Source organism: Camarhynchus parvulus, chromosome 6 (assembly GCF_901933205.1).
Source record: "Camarhynchus parvulus chromosome 6, STF_HiC, whole genome shotgun sequence".
In the NCBI taxonomy this organism is placed as follows: Eukaryota; Metazoa; Chordata; class Aves; order Passeriformes; family Thraupidae; genus Camarhynchus; species Camarhynchus parvulus.
Window position 1 is genome coordinate 6140483 of NC_044576.1, and position 23157 is coordinate 6163639.

The 23157-nt window shown below is 45.2% G+C and overlaps 1 protein-coding gene across 3 annotated transcripts in view; it reads right to left on the minus strand.

Annotated features, from left to right (window-relative positions):
• Positions 1-7941: 7941 nt before the first annotated feature.
• The window catches only part of ARID5B (AT-rich interaction domain 5B), a 113954-nt gene continuing 98738 nt past the window's right edge, over positions 7942-23157 (minus strand). For all 3 annotated transcript variants that reach the window (XM_030951570.1, XM_030951569.1, XM_030951572.1), the window contains 2 exons: positions 14842-15040; positions 7942-10930 (listed from right to left, as the gene is read on the minus strand). In XM_030951570.1, the coding sequence (XP_030807430.1) occupies positions 8780-10930; positions 14842-15040 (2350 nt within the window). In that variant the 3' untranslated portion in view covers positions 7942-8779. The remainder of the gene's footprint in view (positions 10931-14841; positions 15041-23157) is intronic.

Genomic DNA, 23157 nt, shown 5'->3' on the forward strand with positions numbered 1-23157 from the left:
TGGGTTGCCTGGAAATTCAACTTACGTCTATTTAGGTGTATCCGTGAAATATCCACAGAACAACAGAGGTGCAGTAGTTTCATCCTCATGGCGTGGGTCACCACCGTGTCCATTGTGTATCTTTTAGTACTTGGGATGTATGCTGGGAGTGCAGCATGGCTGCCCCTCTTCTTTGCCTTCTGCTCCCCATCCCAGCACTTCCACAGCTTTGCCTGGTCATGGCACCTGCCCAATGGCCCTATAGCTACCACACCTCTGTGGTGGTCCTGAAATAAAATGGCACTGTTGATCACCCCTCTGGCATCTCCCAGCATGAGGGGCATTTGAGTTTGCCCAAGTCCGTGGAGGTTGTGAGACACCTATTTCAATAAACAAACAATTTTGCCATCAAAATGGCTAAAAAGCAGCTCTCACTGACTTGTGCAAGATGGGAAGTTTTGCCGCACTGCCTAGCATACCCCCATGGCACAGCAGTGCCTCACAGCAGCCCCTCATGGAATGGAAGCCCCTCACAACATGGCATCCCCTCACAGCATGGCAGCCCCTCACGGCATGGCAGTTGCTCATGGATCACCTCACAGAATGGCAGCCCCTCACAGAAGTCCCCTCACAGCATGGCGGCCCCCCATGGGATCACCTCATGACGCTGCAGTTCCTAACAGCATGGCAACCCCTCACAGCATGGCGGCCCCTCACAGCATGGCAGCCGCTCATGGATCACCTCAAAGAACGGCAATCCCCTCATGGCATGGCAACCCCTCATTGCACGGCAGCCGCTCATGGATCACCTCACAGAATGGCAGCCCCTCACAGCAACTGCTCAAGGCATGGCAGCCTCCCATGGGATCACCTCATGACACCGCAGCTCCTCACAGCATGGCAACCCCTCACAGCAGCCCCTGACAACATGGCAGCCCATCACGAGATCACCTCATGACACTACAGTTCCTCATAGCATGGCAACCCCTCACTGCAACCCCCTGAAAACATGGCTGCCCCTTACAGCATGGCTCATGGACCACCTCACAGAATGGCACCCTCACAGCAGCCCCTCACAACATGGCAGCCCCTCACAAAATGGCAGCCCCCCACAACATGGCAGCCCCCCACAGGATCACCTCATGACACTGCAGTTCCTCACAGCATGGCATCCCCTCATGGGATCCCCTCACGGCAGCCCCTCACAGCATGGCAGCTCCTCATGGGATCCCCTCACGGCATGGCATCCCCTCACGGGATCCCCTCACGGCAGCCCCTCACAGCATGGCAGCCCCTCATGTGATGGCATCTCACTGCACGGCCTCACGAGCCCTGGGGCATGGCCTGTGCAGAGGAGGGGATAGGGGTGCCTTTTTTTTTCTTTCCTGACTAAATTGCAGAGCAAACTGAGTAACACTTGCAAGTTCAGTGGGTTTCCCCCCTCTTTCTTCCATTATTAGACAAGCCCCTCATGGGCCCGGTATCCTCAGCCCCCTCCTTTCGCAGGAGAGCAGCCCCCACACCCAAGGCGATTAGTTAATTGGTTTGATGCTCATCACTAAAACCAAGCAGCTGTTGAGCCGCTCTGTCCCCAGGAGCAGCACCAGGCGGAGGAGGAGGAGGAGTGAGCTACCAGGATTTTTGTGCCCATGTGCAGCACCCAAGGACAGGGCACACGTACTGGCCCCGCAGGCACCCCTCACCCTTGTGAGCACGGGAGGTCTTCACAGCTGCCACCGTTCACAACTTGTGGGTCTCCTGAATGTGGCCCTTTTACCCAAATCACTGCTCTTTCAGCAGCCACGAAAATCTTCATGAATTTGTTTAACCCACTTTTGGGCATATTCGTCCCCAGTCTGCTGGCTCTCCTGGAGGGTCCTGTCCCTGTTCCCTCAGCCACCAGGACAGGGCACCTCTGGCCGCAGGCTTGGCCTGTGACCCGGGGGGCTCGTTCCAAAGGTGAGCACTAGATGGAGCATCTGACATCGCGAATACTCTTTTTTTTTTAATCCCGTAAAGGACAAACTGAAAAGCTAAATGAAAGCACAGATTAAGCTGTATCCCTGCCTGCTCGCTGGACACACATTCCCTGCAGAGGGGGCAGCAGTGGATGCTGCCTGGCCACAGCCACGGCTTTCTCCTGCAGGAATGCAAACCTTTAGCAGCCATGGCTCCAGACAGACTGGGGATACTTTGGGGGCCATTCCTTGTGCTTTCCTCAAGACCATCCAATCCTCCCATGTTTCTCTTCAGTGGCAGAGGCGATACATACCCATAGCACTTCAGTTATGAGTGAGCCCAAATTTGGGAAGGCAAACATACAGGCTCTATTGTTTTTGCTTTGGGAAGAGCAAAAGGTGTATGATATTCCTGGAAAGCCTGTGGGTGAGTGCTGAATTTCCAAGAGCAATTAGGGTGCCAGTGAGGATTAGTAGTGATGTCTGTGTGTGATCAGCTCCTCCTAGCAGCGGAAACTTTGCAGAAAATGTTCCTGAAATATTCCAGAGCAAAGATACTGCTGGTGAGGCAGAGACAGAGGAAGGGCCCCATTCCCAACAGGTTGGCATCATCATTTGATTATCACTGGCCTCAAAAGGCAATGCAGCTGCTGCTGAGCCAATTTCCCTGTGATCCATCCAGGGCAGGGGAATCCTGCCCCAGGACCTCCACTAGCTTTCAGCTCTCTGTGCTCTCTGTTCCTTACCTGCTGGGGTGCAAGCCTTGTGAAAATTCTGCGAGGTCCTCAAGGGGTGTGTGCTATGGCCCAGGAATCAGGAAACCAGGTTCAATATTCTTTTTTTGTGAAAGGAGCCCAGCACAGGGTACTGCCATGTAATTGTGGAAAAGCGAGGCAGCAAAGCAGAGGAGCAAGAGCCATCAGCCAGGGGAAGTAAACTGCAGCCAGCAACACCAGACTGTGCATCTCCACTTTTCTTCAGACCCTCAAAACTGTTAAGTCCCTGCTGCTGGCAGCTGAATTGAAAAACTGGTGTGACAAGGTGACAAACTCTGTCTGCAGCAAGCCAGGGGTACAGCATCCCTTGCTGTCTCTCAGATCACTGGACATTTCACTCTCAAACACAGATGCACTCTGGAGTCCCTAATAGGGCGACAAATTCTTCCTGGGTGGAGCTCTGTTCTCTGCAGACCCCACCAGCTACTGGTGGGGTGCACTGTGTCCTGCAGAGGTGCCCCTGTTTCCCTGCAAATGCTTTGGGTGCTGTCAACACAGACTACTTTGCTCTGCTGCTTGCCCAGGTGTGGGTGCTCTGACCCCTAAGTGACCCCTAGCAAACTCACTGGGAAGTGCCCAGTCCAGCCAAGGGAGGATGCTGTGCCTCAGTGCCACTCACAGGCCAGGCTGGTCTGGCTATGAAAAGCTCCAGGGTGCTGCTCCTGGAGTCTTCTTCCCAGCCACACTCTGAGGAGTGGGTAAGGCAGCCCAACAGGCACCCCCAGCACTGGAAAAACAGGTAGTGCTGGCTTACATTAATCCACAAACTAGGAAGGGCTAAAAAAACCACAAGGAAGCAAAGCATGGTGCTGGAAACCAAGTTGCCTCGCCATCTCTGCATCTCCTGCAAGGGCCAGCTTCCACACGTCCACATTTCCTCCACCTTTTTCACCAGTTGGCTGCATTTTCAACATAAAAAGAAAAAAATGCCTCAGCTTGGCAAAGATAGAAGTGGATTAGGGGAAAAGGTTTGCTAGAAAGCCCCATCTTCTCCCATGGCTTCACATACAGTGCTGATAACAGCACCAAGCCTGAGCTCAAGAAGTGTTTGGACAACACTGACAGGCACAGGTTGTGACTCCTGGGGTGCCCTGCACAGGGTTAGGAGCTGGACTTGAAGATCCTGATGGGTCCCTTCCAACTCAGCATATTCTATGATTCTGATTCAACAGTGCTGCATCCTTCACACATGCCCAGTGGCTGGCTCTCCTCCTCATGCTGCTATTTCCAGCACACAGAGGAGGAAATGGTTGTTTTTGAGACTGCAGCATGTATTTGGAAGCTGGTGAAACTGGTCTGTGCTCACCTGGCCACACACCCAGCACAGGGAGAATGCATGAAGCAGTACCAGCCTCCAGGATTGGCCATGGCCTCAGCTCCTGGACTGCCCAGGGATGGGAGAGGGAAACCTCCCTGCTGCATACCTGCCCCAGAACCATGGAGCTAAGCAATGATGTGGAATTAGCAGGTGGCTACTGGGCATTCCTGTCCCGCTGCCCAGCTGTGCTGGGCAAGGGCAGTACCCAGGTCTGACCTACACACACCCAAAGGATCTTCCCACCTATGGAGACCAGGAGTGTAACAGCACTGGCTGTGCTTATGGGCTCTCAAAGGGGTCCTAGGTTTGTGGGGGGCTTTTCAGACCCACCAAGGAACACAGTAAAAATTACCTTTGCTTGAGGTTGATCAGCATCATCAGCAAAATTAGTAGTTAGCATCTGACTCCAAGACTCCAGAACCTTACTGTCTTGGTTTGGAAAGACAGGAGTCTGCTAAGGAAGGCAGGAGCTTTTCCTGAAATTGAGAATGTAAACTCTCTCCACTCCTCCGAATTGCTGCAATTTTAAATTAAAGGATGGTAATGGAAAACATCTTGCATGCAATCTTCAACACTTACCCATGTTTGAGATGGGAAGAAGAGGGGGCAATTTTCAGATCCCAGCTCAAGCCTGCAGCACTGATATAAAAACGTTCTACTCTGAGATGCAAATGGAGCAAATTTGCTACTGGAGCCACTGGCTAAGCATGGAAGTTATCCTCTCAAAAGCTATTCCTATAGTCAGCATGATCATAGCCACACTTTAAAGCAAGTACACTGCAAAAATAGTGGAGCACTGACTGAAGATCTTGTCACTCCCTCCTTGAGGAAATTGCAAACTTCCATTTCTTTAATCTAATCATTTGCAGGAGGAGATACTTTTTCTAGAAAAGCCAATATAAGAGGGCTGAAAGGTCGTATGGGATAATATGTAATCCAATGTGATAAGGGCTGTTTACAGAATTATTAATCAAACACAAAAGGGAACAGATAGTAACATTTTTTATTAAATATTACAGTGGATCAAAAAGTACAAAATATCTTTTGCCTGCTATGTGATTGGGAAACTATTGGCACATAATACAGTATCAAAAGCATTAATAAGTACAATTTGGAAAACATACAAAAATTGAGTGTTTATAGTTGGCTCAGCTTTATTTCTGGTAGTGTTTAAACTAATGCAAAGGTTACTCAATAACCTTTTAAATGGGAAACTATATAATATTACTGGGCCATTTTTATATATACAAATCATCACCTTACAGAGCATATAGGCTACATAACTTGAATCACAAAAAGTATACAATATTTACAACAAAAGAAAGTTAAAAAAGTATAAACAGCTAGTAGATTATGCTGCCATTATTAGAACATATTTAAAACTGCGGGACTGGGGGGAGAGGGGAGGAAGAGGAAGAGAACGAGCGAAATATCAACCACATGTACAGCAAACAGCACTCATGGCAGCACTGCCAATGCCACCTGCCTCACACCAGTGCAGGAAGTCCCACTGCTCATCAAAATCAGCACGATGGCAAAACTGGCCCAGCTGTGACCTCACTGACCACCACAAAGGAAGCGAGCAGGCGGCGGGCGCGAGGGAGCCCTGTGCTGGTCTCTGGAGGCGGCAGCCCCACGTCTCCCCAAATGGGGCAGAGCTGCTCGCAGAGGCAGCACAGCACTTGTGCCCTGCTTGAGCTCCAGCTGCTGCCAAGCCAGCTCCTCTGCTGCTAGGACAAACTACTTCCCAGGCTTGAACCCACTGGGCAAGCTCTTCACACCAGGCCAGCTCACAGCCACAAAAGACCTGCCAGAAACTGCTGCCCTGCTCCCACCCTGCCTGGCCAGGGGCACAATCACACACACAGGGAATCAGGCCCTACTTCCCATGTGCTTCACGAAGCCTGGCTCAGAGTGTGACCAGAAGCTACACACGAGCCGTTTGCTGCTGGGCCTCTTCCTTTGGATCTCACAACCTTTAGCATCCCTAATGCATCCTGGACATAGTGCGTTTGAATTGCAACATTTCTTGGAACTGGCTCCTAGTAAATAGATTTATGACTCTATTGCCAATTAGATTCTGCAGTTTCCTTTACAAACCTACCAATAACAATGGTCTGATTGCACAAAGAAAGGCTTGTGCAATTTCATTCAATAATAAGGCCCCTTGAACTCAAACAATGCAAACAAAGCCCCATTTAAGACATTGAGGGGAAAAAAAGACTTTTCAGCCAATGAAGAATTCAATAGTCTGTTGAAAGATTTCCAAGATTTCTGTTAAAAGAGTTCTTAAACAAATAATGCACTGCTTCTGTTGGGGGTTTATGCCACCGTTTCTTTTCCTTAGCCCTGACGTTTTGCCCAGTATGAGCTTCCCCAGCCAGTAGTGGCCAGTCTCCTCAAGGGACAAGCGAGGAGCCTTCCTCCCCACTCCCAGTCCCCCAGCCCTGTGCTGCCTCAGCATGGCTCCAAAAAGCCTACCAGCAAACTCCAACAGGACATAACCAAAAGGGACGTTGGACACTTTGCGTAAACAAATGCACAACTCCAGAACACGCAACTTAACCAAAACAAGGAGAAGCATTTGCTTTGCCAAACACACAACAAGCTTCTGTTCGCGTTTGCTGTAGGTTTTTATATTCTCTATCCCCTTTTCCCCGCCCTCCTCCCCCCCATCCCCAAACCCCTGACTCTTACGTGATTCAGATCTAGTGCAACTTTACTAGAGATGTCCTCCACGCTGTGACCTCTGCCTGGATGAGCCTGCGGTTCTGTTTCCTGTATGACTTGTGGAGCAGCAGGATACCCTGCACTGGCACATCAATGTTCCAAGTTCTACTAGTCTGTTTATCAATCAATTAAATATAGTTTTACCACAGGAATATAAAGTATTTCATTGAAGAAGCTGGATTTGTAACAGTAGACGAGTATATTATTCTGGTTTCCACCTTTGGATATTAAGTATGATACATTATATATTGTATTTGGCTTCATATCACGGGAAAATTTAATGACATGCCTAGCATGCAAAGTGTTTCTTAGTAGTTTGTTTTATCTTTTCATATCAAGTACACTGTCTTTGAACAGTAACTGAGATGGTTTGAATCACAACCAATTTTCACACTGTATAAAGCCTCCAAGTGACACTTTGCTTTATCCATGTCTGTGCTCAGCTACGTAGTGGTGATGTCCTGCAAAGTGAGTATACATCCACAGGGAAGCTCTTTCATCAGGAAAATCCAGCCTCTCCATGCCTGGGCTTTCCCCCTGCAAAAGGATGTGCAGGGAGAGGCCGAGATCCCCGTGGGAGCGTGGAAGGACCATCCCGACCACTGCACAGAACCCCCTTACCCATTGCGAGGCACAGAAACAACCTGTAAGCCTCTGATTCAGATCCACACTGGCTCCTCTCACAACTTCTGAAATTCTCAACATTCTCACAAACCACAAATCTGTTTTCTGCACTCCTTTGTCATTCAGCAGCTTGAGCCAGGGAGATTTTGTTTTCTAGACTGTTTCTCTGGTAGGCAGGAGGGTTTCACAGCCTAGGTAAGATTAAGTACAACGCTCGACAAATTCACAGACCACGATACAGGAAAGCAAAGCTCGGTGGGAGGGGAGAAGCAGCCTAGGAGCCATCGAAACAACAGGAGGAGGGCGAGAGGTGCTCAGCACCTCACAGGGGTGGGCCGTGGGGGAAGGAACCTTGTTCGCATCCTTGCACCATAACATCACCTACAGTATGTTTATAACCATTAAGATTAATCTGAACCAGTTGCTTCAGTTTGTAAACAGTAAACGTTACGACAAAAACAAAACAAAAACGCCGCTCCAAAGTATAAAGAAACTGGAAAAATTACAAACACGTAATAAAAAAAAAAAATTAGGACAGCCACAGCCTTTAAAAAAGTTGCAGATAAAATGATACTGTTTAATTTAAAAAAAAATAAGAACCCAAAACAGAAAAACAAACGTAAAGAGCACAGAATATACTAGACAAACAAAACTATATAAATTATTGTGACCAAATGTGACACTGGTAGTTTATGAAGTGGATATGTACAGTCAAATTAAACAGTGTTTACCATTCTGTTCTAATAGTGTTAAAATGAAAAAATCTATTGCCATATTACTATACATTGCATTGATTGAATCTTTAAAAGTCAGGAAAAGTTACCCAAAAAAGCACATCCACTGATTGTACAGATTCTCGGCCCACTTCTCCTTTCCAGGTTCATCTGAAGTCATTGACTCATCTGCAACAATGCACAGCCTCTGGTCCTTGGCTCAGTGAAAGGCAAACACAGCCCTCACTGGGGCTTCAGTGAGCTCAGGACTGGGCCTGCGTTTCCACGGCTCCCTTTGAACATCTGCTCTTACCATGTTCAAGTCCTTTCAGAAAACACATACGCAAAATCCAAAAAAAATCTTTTTTTTCCTGTGTTTTTGTTTCTCTCTCTTTTTTTTTTTGTGTGGTTTTTTTTTTTTTTTTGTTGGCTTTTTTTTTTTTTTGGCTTGGTTTTCTTTTTTGCAAGGGCAGGGATAAAGGGTGAGGGGGCTGATGTGGGAGCCAGAATTAAAGAAGCAGTCCTGTCTCCATCAAACTCCAAGACGCTCCTCTGGGCGGGATACGACTGCATCCTGGTTGACAAAAATACAGATTGCTAAATCTGCAAGACATCGTCACAGGGGGAGGAATGTCGCTAACTGAACTTTCTCTTCAGACCTTTCTTTGTGAGCGAGGGGGTTTACAGTTTTGTGCTGGGATGTACAGAGGATAGCTGGGAGGGTGGGAATGCAGCTTGAGGGTTTATAGCAGCTAAAGGATAAATGCTGTTATGCAAAAGGTCACCGTAGGAACTTCCTACAGGTGTTGCTGCAGCTAAGTGTCTGTACAGTTGCTGGGAGTTTGCAGGGGACGTGAGGAATTGTCTCTGCACCATGAAGGAGTGAAGAGCCAAAGGCTGCATTAGTGGGGATAGCACGGTCTGATTTTTCAAGTACTGCAGGGGATGAGAATACCCGGGTGGGAGGCGATTGTTCAGCCCCGTGCACAGGCTTCCTGGATACAAGCCTGGGAAGATGGGGGCTGACAGGGGAAATTTGTGGCTTTCCAGCATGCTGCCAGAATGGAGGCCATGCACTGACTTGCTACCTTCCCCCTCTTGGTCGGGAACCTTGTCTTTTGCTGGAGTCTCCTTTGGTAAGTGAATAGGAGAGACAGCTCGGATTTTTTTTTCAGAAATAACTTTGTCCAAATCCTCCAGACTCCGTTTCAGAGGGCGGGCAGCCCCCACATTTTGAGGGCTTGTTCTGCGGCTGATGATAGGATGCACCATCCCCTCCATCTTCCTCAAGTTCTCCAGCCTCTGGGCCTGCTGCTTCCCAGACCTGTGGAGCAACTCGCTGTGTTTTTTTGGGGCTGTCAATGCCATAGGGGACACGCGGCAAGCTTTGGGGTTACAGTCTAGGCTCACCCCCTGGCTGCCTCCAGCCTGGAACGGGGAGATCCCTTTGCATTCTTGCTGGGCTGTGGATGAGTGAGGGAGACTGGAGCCTGGAACCTTTGCAGTCTGTTTGTGTATGCTCTTTGGAAGACTCAAATCTGTTGGCTGATCATCTGAAGAAGCCTCCACCGTTGCCTTTTTTTCTTGCTGATGCAAAGACGGCCGATAATTTAAATTTAGTTTTTCTTGGTGTTTGTGTTGAGTAAAAGTAGAAATATTTTCAGACTCTCTGAACATGTCCCGGGGGAGGTACTTTGATGTCTGTTCATTATTAAGGTGGTGTTCTGTGTGCCTATAAAGGCTGTGCAGATGAGGTGATGAATAGAAATCTGCCAAGAAAGTGGGCACATGGGAGTGCTGCAGTGCCCTTTTCTCACTCATTTTATCTTTGCAGTCCTGGATATCCAACTTCGGTAGGTATGACTCAGCAAGAGAACTGAGGTGATGTTTTGAAAAATCACAGCGCTGAGGATCTGGTTTACTTAGCACGTCATGTTTAAAAACATTATTAATTGACTTCCTTTCTTCCTTGGTTTTAAAACTCTGTACATGTTGTATGACTGAGGGCCTATTAATTGCTACAGGATCAGAATTAGGGGCATGGGGACCTTGCGATATGCCTGAGGACAGTTCATCTCTGCTGCTGAGTTTCTTTTTGCTGATCAAAGGTGGAGGAGAACCATAAGGGTAGTTACATGAGAGCGTGGCCCCGCTGACCTGTGACAGCAGCTTCTTCTTTGCCAGGGGTGACATGATGCCTGGATTACCTTTAGAGTACAGCAGTGGTGTGTAACTGAAAGTGGAGTCATCATTCATGGACCCAGGCAGCTCCTTTTCCTTAAACATGTCGAAGTTCTGCACCACCAGGACTTTGGGTGTTTGCTTTAGTGCATTGTGAATATCTTCGTTTCCCAGCTGGTCCACTTTCACCGTGCAGTTTGCAATGTAATCGGCCATCCCTGGCAGTTTCTCATCTTCCATGTCGCTCTGAGTGGGCAGATGGACTGGGAAAGCTGTGAAGGGCATTTCTGGAGGTTCACTTTCCAGGCTATCAGTAAAAGCTTTGTGTAGTTTTTGTTCAGGCTTTGTGTCTTCCAGGGCATCTGCTGAGGGGTGTAATCGTTTTGTTACAGTGGCATCCAGCACAGTGTCTTCTTCTGCAGGCACAGAAACACCCGAGAAAGAGGACGAGTGCTGAACCTCCTCCTTGGCCTTCTCACTGTTGGTGCTGTTTTCCATCATGTCTGTCTTCTCCAGAGGCAGTGTCCGAGCTGTCTCTGGTAAAAGAGATGGAGGGCCTTGCACAGGTTGTTTCATCTCTCCCACTGCAGGATGTTCAGGGAAGTTCTTCTGGTCTGCTGATTCTTGATCCTTTTCTTGTTCTGATGAAACCTAATGAAATGATTCAACAGACAATAGTAAGAATGCAGTATATTCTGGCAGCCTGTTTGTAAGGTTATACACAGTACGCTGCTGGCTACTTTTAGAGAAGGACTTGCCAACCATCTTGCTGGCATGTGAAGGCTCTAACATCAGGTACTGGACTCAAACAAAGAGAAGTATCTCCCAGAAATATTAAAAAATACACCATCCCTGTCAGAGTTACAATAAAGCATTTTCAAACAGCAGATGGTTGTAACCTGATGAGAGGCACTGGTGACTTGATCAGATAGCTAAATGCTGAGGTTATACACTCTTTTAAAATTAATTAGGCAAATGCAGAAGAGCAGATTTCATGACACAAACAATAAGGCTATAGAAATTTCTCCTACCAGCCAACTTCACCCAAGAAAACTACACCATTCCTACGCTTTTCCTTCCCTAAAGTCTCTCCCTCATAGCTATCTTAAAATTCAGTGATCACACAGGAGATCATTCACACCCAGTTCTGCATTAAAGTGTGAAAATGATAGAAATGGCATACTAGAAATCCCTATTGTAGGCAGCAAATCACTGCCACAGCTTAACTAGGACACACATTTTTTTATTAACGGATTAAAATGAAGTTGTCAACATTCAGTAAGTGTGTGTGTGCCTGCTATTACAAACATGGCTTTTATACGTTCTCGTCAATGGGACCGTGGCTCGTTCTGCTCCCCCATTAATACAGCGTGTGTGCACAATTCACACTATTCATCCCATTATGTAGCTGCCTGAACTGTGACCCACAGAGGTCACCAGAGCATCCCATCTGCGATCCAGCTGACTGACAGCCCTTTTCAAAACTGCTGTCACTCTCCTCTGACATGTCACGGTAGAAGACAGTCATAAAACAGCAGCATTGTGCGACTCCTTTATTATTATTGTTTTCTTTCTTCCTTCATTGTAAAGATAAGACGCACCGAGAAAGTTATCATCTAAATGCTGCTTTATGGTCTGTCGCAGGAGCAGGGAACTGGAGACGGTCCTAATGAATCTAACCCTCTCAGAGATTTATTTCTTCACAGCTGCTTTTAAATATTCCTGTCTGTTTGGTTGGCCTATTAGTTACAGTGTCTGTTAGTCATCCTAACTTCTCCTTTTTAAACTCGTAGCTGACTTTTGCAGCCAAATACCATCATTAGGTCCTTTACAAAGTACCATCGCTAGTCTCTTGAGCTTATAAAATTACAGGCAAATACCAGACAGATGAGCAAAGCAAGGAGGAGAAAAAAAAAGAGAATCATACTTAATAACTGTACATTCTGCTCTTTGTTTCTGTTAAGCAATACTTTGATTGAAGTTTCAGCTATTGTGAGGAAATGTGCAGTCTAAGGCTAATAGCATTTTGTCTGGTGTCTTGTTACACTGACAATATCATTGTGATGGCAGGAAAACAGTGAAGAGCACAAAGGCAAATGCAATCCTAATAAATTAAAGTTATATTCTCTCCCTTCATACTTCTAATGGTGCATGAGTTGAACATGCAATTGAGACCACCACACATCTGTAACTGGATTATGCTTTTCCAGCTCACAGTTTCCAGGCCACATGCAGAAATGGCTTAAGTGGTGGCTTGGTTGGGGACGTGCCTACACATTTATGTGGTGGCTGTAGGGCTCTCCCTCAGAGCAATACCCCATCAGTGCTGTGCCAGGATGAGGGCCAAGAATGGGGCTCCACTGCCAAGACATGGCTGCAGTGCAAGAGACAAGCAACCTTCTGCCAGGCTCCAGCACACCTGGATTTTGCTCCCCCAAAGGAGCTGAACGTCTCCAGCCTCCTACCCCTGTTAAGTGCCACATCCTGGGCATGGAGCCCACCATATGGCAAAGCACAGGTGAATTCTGGAGCCCTACACCCACCCAGGGGTGAAACATCCACCCTGCAGCCCCTTCACTGCTCAGGCTTTGTGTGATCACTGACCTGTATGGTGACAGACATGGAGGTCAAGGTCCTTAATAGCCTGCCCTGATCAAATAGGGGCAGGACATGTCTTCCACCCCAGTCAGGGAGGAGACATTAATTCTGCTATAAAAGGTACCATTTTACAATAGGGAACTGCCATAATTGTACATTTTTATTGTCTCGTCTAAGCTCCCTACATTTCCGATAAGCGCAGCTTAGGAACTCTTCCTGCAATCCACACAAAAATAACTTCAGTTTAAACAGCAGGAAGTTTGAGATAGGGAACAACAAAAGCAAGGAAATTCAAAGTGAAGGCTGTTGCTCTGTTGCTGACTTGTTATGCTGGGCATAGCAGCAGTGGTACTGATAGTGTGTAATGTGTCTTCCTGATCCAAGACCCTCAGTAAATAATCGGGGATGAAAGAATGACAAGGGAAGGGAGCAGAAGCTTTCAATTCACTTCTCCTTGCTTTGGGCAACTTGTCTTGCAACCTTCCAGTGACTGAAGCATATTTGTGCACACTCTCCTCTTGATGTGTTTTTTTTTTTTTTAATTTTACCCAAACAGGGCTCTCCCTACTTTAAAATTACAATGTAAGAAAAAAGTCTTTCTGGGGATTGCTCTTAAATTAGATATTAATGGTACTGTTATGTAAAACACAAATTCATCTTTGGATGGGAGATCAAATTGTCCTTGTAAACTTAAAGAGGTAGTGGGACATGAAACCCCAAATTTTCTGTTCTCAAAACTGGGTAAATGGAGTGTCAGAGGCATCTGCAATTTACAGGACCTGCATTGTTTTTTTTAAAACAATGAAGAGGGAGGATTGTTGATAGCTGACTCAATACAATTTCCGAACAAGTTTAGAACCAGGACTTCTGTACCTGCCAGACGCAATGAAGTCAAAGGAGCAGCCATAGTCTGCCAGGCACGTCATGTGTTTCGGCATTCTTTAAATACTTACTTTCACTACAATGCCTTGAAGGCTGCTGTGATCTGGCAGACTGAGACAGGAAAAGCAACATGTTTTGCAGGGGTTGTGTGTGAGGAGCGTCACCACCTCCTTCACATACGGTGCGAGCAGGGCACAGGAGAGAGTGGGCAGATGTGCAAAGGAAGGTGCTCAAATAACACCGGAGCAAAAACCCCATTGATTTTGCATCACTTAACAACACTTGAAATTTACTCTTATTTGCAGACAAATCCGAGTTCATCCATCAATCTTACCCTGAGCTGTGAACACAAACTCTCTTCTACAAGGCTGTCCTATGCCTGCAAGTAACATGGCTGTATGTGGAAAGTGGGGCCTGCCCATGTGAAGCAGAGTGACACCACAGGAACCTATTATGTCTGAATAGGAACCTCAGCTGAAAGCCATCTACTGCTCGGGAGAGGCAAGTTGATCTCGGGGCTTGGAAGGTGGTTCCCTCAAAATGTGACCCTTCAGTTCAAAAAGAAACTTAGTATAATATAATAAAAATCCTAGGGAGCAGTATGTTTTGTCACAGTCATGCATACGTCTGTGAGCACAGAAGGACTGATCCAGAGGTTACCATTATAAAAATCAGCTGTGTCCAACAGTTACCACAGTATTATCAACAATATTAGAGGTTCCCGCACCCTATACTTAGATTAGGAAATAACTGTGGTAGTTGTGTGGTTTCCCTTTGGCAGCTGCTGATCTGTTAATGGTGACCACTGTATAATACAATGAGCAGAACTGGTACTAGTCAGATCCAGAGCTTGGTCCTCTGCCATTCCCACTGTGCAATATGGAGCAAATTGGCTGCCATTCGCAGCCCAGCAAAATCTCAGCACAGATAGTATCACAACAGCTGAATTTCCATTGCTGAGCAAACTAAAAGGCCAACTGGTTGGAATTCTCCAGTTTAAATTATATATTTTATCACTGGATTTCATGTGATTAAAGCTGTGCATTTTTAATTGAAAAACTGAAAACAGGGAAGCAACAGACCTCAGATGCATCTTGGGGTTTCTGTGAATTATCTTTTTCCTTCTTGCTCTTTTGGTTTTCATTTTTGATGCGTTTTGTTGCAGACACTTTTGTTTTTGCTTCACTCTCCTGGGAACTGTTATCCTGTTTTCGAGGTTTCACTGGAGGCAGTGGCTTATCTTCCTCTCCTTTAATAAATCTTTCATATGGCAGGATTAATCTAGGGGATTAAGGAACAAATAATTGATCAGGTTTTGCTGTTCTAGCAAAGAAAAAAATGTATCTACTGTGAGCAGTTTACTTAATAAATCCATTTTCTTCCGTGCCATAAAAGCAACAGTTTAAACTCTACATCTATAAATCCAAGTGTAAGAAATCAATTTATTTGGCAAGATTATAACATGGAATAAATTCAGTGGAGTTAAGAGTTTGTGTGGATTAGTTGTCAGTAACTTCACAGTGGTTTGTGTGGCTACACCAATTTGTACCAGATGAGAATATCAGCCATTATGTTTTAGACTGATTAAAAAAAAAAAAATCCACCGTTTATTTTTATTTTCCCTCCCCGACTTTAACAGCACGCAGCAAGCCCCAGGAAAACACCTACAAAGCCATAGCCAACTTGGTAACAGCTACACAATTTCCAGGCTGCTGGTTCCCCTGACTGCAAGGGCGAGTGCCAGGAACTTGGCAGGGGCCAGGAGAGCTGGGCTGCAGAAACCCTACGAGGTGGGCACAGCACCAGCCTCATCCATGCAAGGCACCCATGCAGTGACAGTCACCAGAGCCTTTTTTGAGGAAGAAAGGGAGAAGAGTTAAATATGAAGGAATTCTTCACTGTGGAGCTGTCTGCCACAAAGTGCACGAAATTGCTTTAAAAACACGAGGAAGAAACACAAACAAAAAATATCCTCCCCTGAAAGCATCAAACACACCGAGTTTTAATCTCTCTGTTTTCCCTTTGCAATTCTTGATCTGAAAGGAAAAATAACTGATATAATTAAAAGGGATGGATTGCATTACAATCTCAGTTTCAACTTCAGTGATTAAAGTTTTTATAATGCATTTTAGTATGATTAATGACTCACTGTGGGATTAATATAAGACTCAGACTTTAAAAATATGAACATTAATACAGCAAACATAATCTGTTAAAAAAAAAAAGACAAGTTGACTTTGTGAAGAAAATGTACTTTGCTTATAAACAACACAGATCTACTCAAATACCAGGAATCCTTAATTATCTTTAATCTAAGACTCCAAGGCAGAAACCTCTTTGGTTCAGATATTCGTTTGTTATCCTAGAATCAGTTTCTAAGCATGCAGTTTTGATTTACATACTTAGATGTTCAAACACTAGTTTGGGCTTAAGAGAGCAGAATTAGATTGCTCATGATCATAATATTTTACATTTTAATAAAATACAACATAAATTATGTTAAAATATAAACCTAATTTATGCTATATTAGAAACAAAATTCATTAACTGAGCATGCTCTGACATGGTATGTGCAAAGAGGCGTGAATAATACTTTCTAGCCCTGAATTTGGCAGGGCTCCAGTAATGAAGCTAAGCAGAGCCCACAGGGAATATTCATCTTCAGATCCCATTACAAACTGAGTTTAAACATGTTACAGCTGCTAAAACTGGAAACTGCTCCCTCTATGCAAACTTAGCAAAATAATACGTAGTTGCCAAATACCTACTTCCCACTGTAATATTACAGGTAATGTTTATATAAAAAAAAGCATAACTAAGCAGAAGAAGAAAAAAAATAATCCTGTTCATACTTGAGGCTGCTACATTTCATTTGCAAAGCACAAATATTGGTGAAAACACCTAATTCCTCCCCACGCTGCACAAAGCACTTTGGACTTAGCTTACAGGCAAGGTTGGGTTTCACACAGGGCAGTGCCGAGGCTGCTCTGCCATGTGTTAAGTATTTAAAGTCTCTTTTAATAAAAACACATTTTATTACAGTAATTGTTAGCACTGCGAGGGGAGTGTTTGACTTTGTTTTGTTTCCATGGGAACACATCGCCCATTAAAAATCTACATATTCCATCCATAAAGGTTTCAGCCGCTGTCCGGTGCCTCATGGGGGACAGAGATGTTCCCAGCCCCAGGAACAAGCCTTTCCCTGGAAGATGCCGAAGGATTAACCCAGTGGCTATGGCCGGGCCAGGAGCAAGGCCCGGGCCAATGTGATTAATCACTGCTCGCGTGCTCTCCACTGAGCCTTGTAGGGTAACGCGGGACCCAAACTCCTCCTCCTCCTGCCTCTGCACCTCACCAGAACTCATTAGCTTGGGTGCTAATTAGTAACTGTGGCTTAAATTTCCTTTTCTGATCTTAAGGGTTCATGTGGGAGTACAAGGTTTTCATTTTAGTTATTTTTCACTGAGCTCAGCAGTTGGCAGGCCGACAGCAGTAAAAATACATTTCACATAGCCGGTCAGTGGCCTGGAGCCAGTGGCAGGAAATCTGGAATTAAATGTTTCATGTATCGGGGAGGCGGCATGACTAAGGTAAATCTGAGTCAAAACACAAGGATGGCTTGTTCTAGGATTTTCCCCTCCTCGTTTCAAAGGAGTGCCGGCCGAGGTGGTTTTGGGGGCGGCTGGCGAGAAGCTGGGCAGGAACGCGGGCTGCGAGACCCCAGGGAGCAGCACCGAGCCCAGCAACAGCAGCAATTGCCTCTTCACGTAGAGATTTCCGTCGGTTGCAATTTTCACTGAATGTTTTTTCAGTTATCCTGTCATGGTACAACACAATTACCCACAGGATATGATCTTATCATTTGATTATTAGAAGTTTTTATAGCGCAGGAGTAATAAAGCTAATACAGCTCTCTCAACATGTAAGCAGCCGGCTCACATGCCATGAAAGCAGCCGGCTTAGCCAATTTAAGGTCAATATTGCCCAACACCGGAAGAATGTGATCTGCTGTTAGCCAAATAGTTTAGCAGAATGTGACATGTCTGAAACCAGCACAAGATATTTTTTTCTTGGTCAAATATTTGCAGCGCAGGTAAGATTTAATCAATCTTTGCGCAAGGAGAGGTAAAGACAACGTCCAAAAAACCGGGTCCAGATACCTCAAATGTATTGCGTGTTGGAAACAACAATTATGTTTTCAGTCGCTTTGAAATGTGGCTGTACTTCCCGACAGGGGGGGAAGTATAAAAGTATTCATAAAAAAGGGAAAGAGAAGGAATATTTTGTGGTCTAAAGAATATTTACTTGTAAAGCCTGTGAGAAGACCAAATAAAAGGATCTTTATCATGATCAAGATTCCAATATTAACATTAATAAAATGTATTATTTATAAGTCAATTAACATAAATAGAATATGTAAGCACTAGTGTATTAAAAAAATCTTTCCACAGGCAGCAGATTTTTAGCAGCATGAGTTTTTTTTTTTCCTGGAATAATACAAGAATAACATTTTCCAGCCAAGAGCAGAAACAGTAGGGGAGTCTTTGCTATCACAGGGCTTCTTATTAAATTCAGTCACTGTGAAAAGCCAGTCTTTTTCCTTTTTTTCTTTCCTTTTTTTAAAAATAAAGACAACTTAAAATCAATACAAGTTAGATTAACAAATCAGTACTATACTAATCCTGATTTATTACAATCGGCAATATTAAGTTTAATCACGTATAAACTGCTATTAAAAAAAGATTTTCCTTTCGTAAGTCCTGAATTAAATAATGGTGCAGTGTACCGAGTTTTTAGATCTACATCATCTGATATTATGAAAAATTCAATGTACTTCTCTGCAGCAGATGTCAGAGGTCAGCAAATCTATTACAGTAATGTAAGTAAGCTGGCTTTCTGCCAACCTTTTTTTAAAAAACACTGAAGCAGATAATTTTATATTTACAAATTCTAAAATCCTCCAGGGACTAAATCTCTTTCCCAACAAAAAGCAGAAACTTCACATTAGAGAAATGTATTTCACAGTATATCAAACATGTCTTCATCATTAGCATTTCATAAAAAGAAAAAAAAAGCCCTTAATCTTTATTAGTCAACATTTTTTTTCCCAGCTACAGAACTAACAGTACAAGTTCTCATCTGAGCCACTAACCACTACGTGTATTGATTATGCAGAATGAATGACTTTTTTGGCCTGACTCTGCTTCACAGGACACATGAGAGCACATCTATTTATAGGCATGGCAAAAAAATAGTTACAATAATGCAAAGGATCTGACCAGCCCAAAAAGAGGAAGGAAATTAAATGTTAAGGCTGCCAGTTTCCTCTTTAATTCTCCCTACTGTGTATGGATATGACGGGGCTCTGGGCTGGGGAGGAACCATATGCCCAGGACAGACAGGGTGATGGAGGGAAGGAGGCAACTCAGCACAATCCCTGCAAATTTTTTTTTTGTATCGCTGTTTCAGTGTTTATTTTTGTTTTCTTTCTGGCAGAATAAAATATTTCAGCATGTCTCCCATTGACATCATCGTACTTTCTCCAGGGATCCAAGCCCAACACAAAATAGGATGCACTGGAGCCTCTCAGCCACAAGAATAATCTTGGAAGGCCTTAAAAATATCAAAGTCCACTCCTTGGGAGATGTTGCCCCATTTGCATCCTTGGCCAGGTTAAGGAGGCTAATTGCAACAGAAATGGAAAATGATTTACATTTGCTCCACCAAATGAATACAGCAACCAGTTAACCCGTGGAACTCACTGCCAATGGATATCTTGGGGCCAAGGGATTAGTGAGATTATGCAAGGATTAGATGCTAATGTAAATCATGAGAACATTAAGCTGTTAGAGCTTCAAAAATGCTGAAAAGGGACAGGCAATAGGTCTCTTTAGTGGTAGGAATTTAGAAAAGACTTTCCTCCTGAGCACATAAAGCTATGGTAGCTCCAATTCCTTCCTCTGCAGGCACTACCAGAGCTGGGGGGCAAGACAACCACTTTTTTCAGTCCAAGAGGGCACCTATCTGCTCCAGGATGTCCTCACAGCAGCTGGGCAGAGCTGCCCACAGCCCCTGCAGCCAGAGGGTCTGAGTGCAGGGCTGGGACAGCCCCTGCGGTGAAAATGGGTCCCTATCAGTAACCTCAGTGAGAGAAACTTGATTCTTTCCCCCTATAAAGTCAGTGGCAAAACATTCAGCTGTTTTAAGGGACCAGCAGGAATGCCTGAGCTCTGATCCCAAGAGAAGTCTTGTCTTTTTTTACGCTGTAGCTTTTCAAAAGAATAAATCTTCGAGCACGGGTCCAGTGCAGGCAAGGGAAGCAGCAAGGGAAACCTTCAATGACAATCAGTTGGTGGGGATAGCCAGGAGCAGGAGGCAGCTCTCCTGGGCAACAGTGACACATTCCCAGCAAAGAGGGGAGAGGAATAACCCAAACTTCAAGGTCTCAGCTTGTTTTCCAAAACGGGAATATAAAATACATTCAGGAAATGAAGCACTGTGTTCCTGAAGTCTGCTTTCCCTGGATTGCATTGTACAATGCAGGGGTTATGAAAGCAAGCCTCACGTGCTTTTGTGCAGAACACAATAGCAATGGCTTTATTTGCATTTGTCTGAAGTACAAAACTGGCACGTATTATATCAGCAAAGACAAAATATGCTGGAGTTCAATTTTCTTTCCCAAGAATTTTCCTTCCTTAAAGAAATGGCTCTTTCATCCTTTCAACAACAACTTTCCTCACAGCCCACTGGGAGTGCTGGTGGGTAATGAGAATGGCTTACTGCTGAAAGGTGGGAACAGCGTTGCTCTAAGAGAATTCAAAGACACTTTGTTTTAAGTAAACTGGAAATTAGTGACATTACAAACACAGCTGCTGATTTAACTGCACAGCCCAACGAGGCAAGCTCAGGCACTCCTGATCCTAGGGCTCAGCAGGGGGAGATGAACAACTCCAGTCTTCTGCCTTTGGCACAGATTTACTGCATGGAAAAGAGTCAAAGGAAGGGTAGTGGACACAGAGCAACTTCCCCAGATCACTCTACCAAAACCACTACAAGACTCTGTTTTGGCCATAGTCGCCATTTCTGCATCTAAAGGCAGACATGCATTTTGTTTGGTAGGTCCATGGAGTCCCTGCAATGCTTGGTCCCTAGGCTCAGAACAAGCTTACACAGATGCCATTTTGCATTGCCTGTGGGGTGCAGGTCTCCTGGCAGGACTCCAAAATCCTGCTGACCCTCCCTGGGAGCTCTGAATTACATCTATATTGCAGCAAGCTGAACAAACTATGGGCATTCTCTTTCATGTTAACAAAATCCTAAAGTACAAGGTGGAGATTCTCAGCATTGCTGGGCAGTCCGAGGGAAAAGATCTTGGTGCTTACTCATCAGTGCTGCTCCTGCAAAAGAGAATGGCACACCTCTCACTGTGCAGCGCTCTCCTGGGGCTACTCAGCTCCCAGCAGGAAAAGGGGCTTGTCCCCTGTGCTGAGTGGGTTCCTACTCCTGCATGGCAAGGAATGAGACTGCCATGGGTGACACTGACTCCAAGCTGGACTGCTGGCACCCCCAGGCTCTGGGCACTGCAGGGCCCCAGCACCCAGTCAGTGCCAAGGCACACACACATGATGGGCACGCCTGGCAAGGGCCTCTCTGCTTGGGTGACAATGCACCCAGCAGCACTGCACAGCACTCAGCATGCCCCAGTTCTGCTGGGACAGACTCCTGGGTGAAAGGAAGGATGTAGGTGGGAAAACAATTCCCCACCAGGAGAGAGATCATCTGCTTGCAGGCACTTAAAGGCACTGCCTGACTGTCCAGCACTCAAGGACTCCTGCTGACTCTAGCAATGGCCAGTAAGATGCTAAGGCTGAAACCCCAGAAATTTTGAAAAAAAATGCATGTTCTCAGATATTTTAAAAGGACAGCTAGGGATCTGTTTTAATGGTAAACAATTACATTCCTCTGTCATCTGATACTTCTTAAATTTTGGGGAGGGGGGAAGCTTTCTGAATTTTCAATAGTTCCTTTGTTAAAGCATCTGTTACTCACATAATTGAAAAGATGTTTGTTCAGTGGTATGCTTGAGAGTACAGTTATTTAATCTTAATGATAAAGCCCTGAGGGCAGAAAATCATAAGTAGAAACCTCTTGTTATTTATCAAAAAGAAAAAAAAAACCCAAACCAAAAACCTAGGAAAATAAAGAGAGAACTGAGACACCTCATCTATCTTCAGGCTTAAATTTGTGCTTGATGGAAAACTATGGGGACAATTTGCAACTTGTGAAGTTTTCTGGGAGTTTGGGACCAGCTGAAGTGTGAGGGGGGCAGGGAAGTGGGGTGAAGACAAAAATAAAACAAGGAGAGAAAACTGTTGCTTGGCAAGTTTGAGTCAAACAAAGAGCTAGTTGTAGTTTACAGCATGACATAATATTTGATTAATTTTTGCCTGGGGGTGTTTTCACACTTAACAGTGTAAATCAAAACCTTCTATTAATTACAATGTGTATAAAAAGATAACCATAAGCAATTTCATGCAGATGCTAGAGTAGCCCCCTACTTTTTGTTCCCTCCAACGACTGGCTGTTATTTCCTGCAAAATTCCACTGAAATGCTTACACGTTATGAAAGTTATCCAAACCCTTTAGAAAACCAAACAGCATTTGCATGGAACACAGGGCTCTCCTGCATATTGAATTACTGCACAATATCCTCAGGGTAGACAGACTTTATGGCTGTTAAAGAGAAACCGTGTAAGGGTCCTATTTTGACCTGCCTTGTGTTTGTGATCATATATAATTTTTATGTGAGAGATTTAGAAAAAAAATGGCAGAATGGGCTCTGAAGTGTACAAGGCACTGCATCTCCTGAAGTTTAGTCCCCTGGTAGATGTGCAAATACCCAGGGACCATACTCACAGCCAGAATAAAACCCTCTGCAGGTCAGTGTCCAAAGTGTGGGCACAGCCACCTGCCACCCCACTGTGAGGAAACACAACCCATCTCACCTATCTGCTCCTCCTCAAGTTCCAGGTGGCTGTGTCTCTGCAAAATACTTTCCCACTCAGCTGCCTTAATTTAGTAAGAGCACAAAGTCTAATAAATCCCTCTCCAGCTGTGTCTGCCCAGGACAGACTGGTTTTAGAAATGCTAGTAACTTGTGAGGGCCAGCACAGGAGACAGGCTGCTGAAGAGCAGGACTTGGGCCATGGGGTTCTCTGGGTCCATCCTTGCTGGAGATCCCACGGGAGCCCAGCCTCCTGCAGCACCCGAAGAGGCCAGGAAGCTACAGGTCTGTGGTGCAATGATTCTGCCTGTCATGATGCTTCCCAACATGTCTGTCCACCAGAGAAGCCAAGGAGAGTCCTGCATGCCCCTGCACAGCACAATCCCCCAGCCCA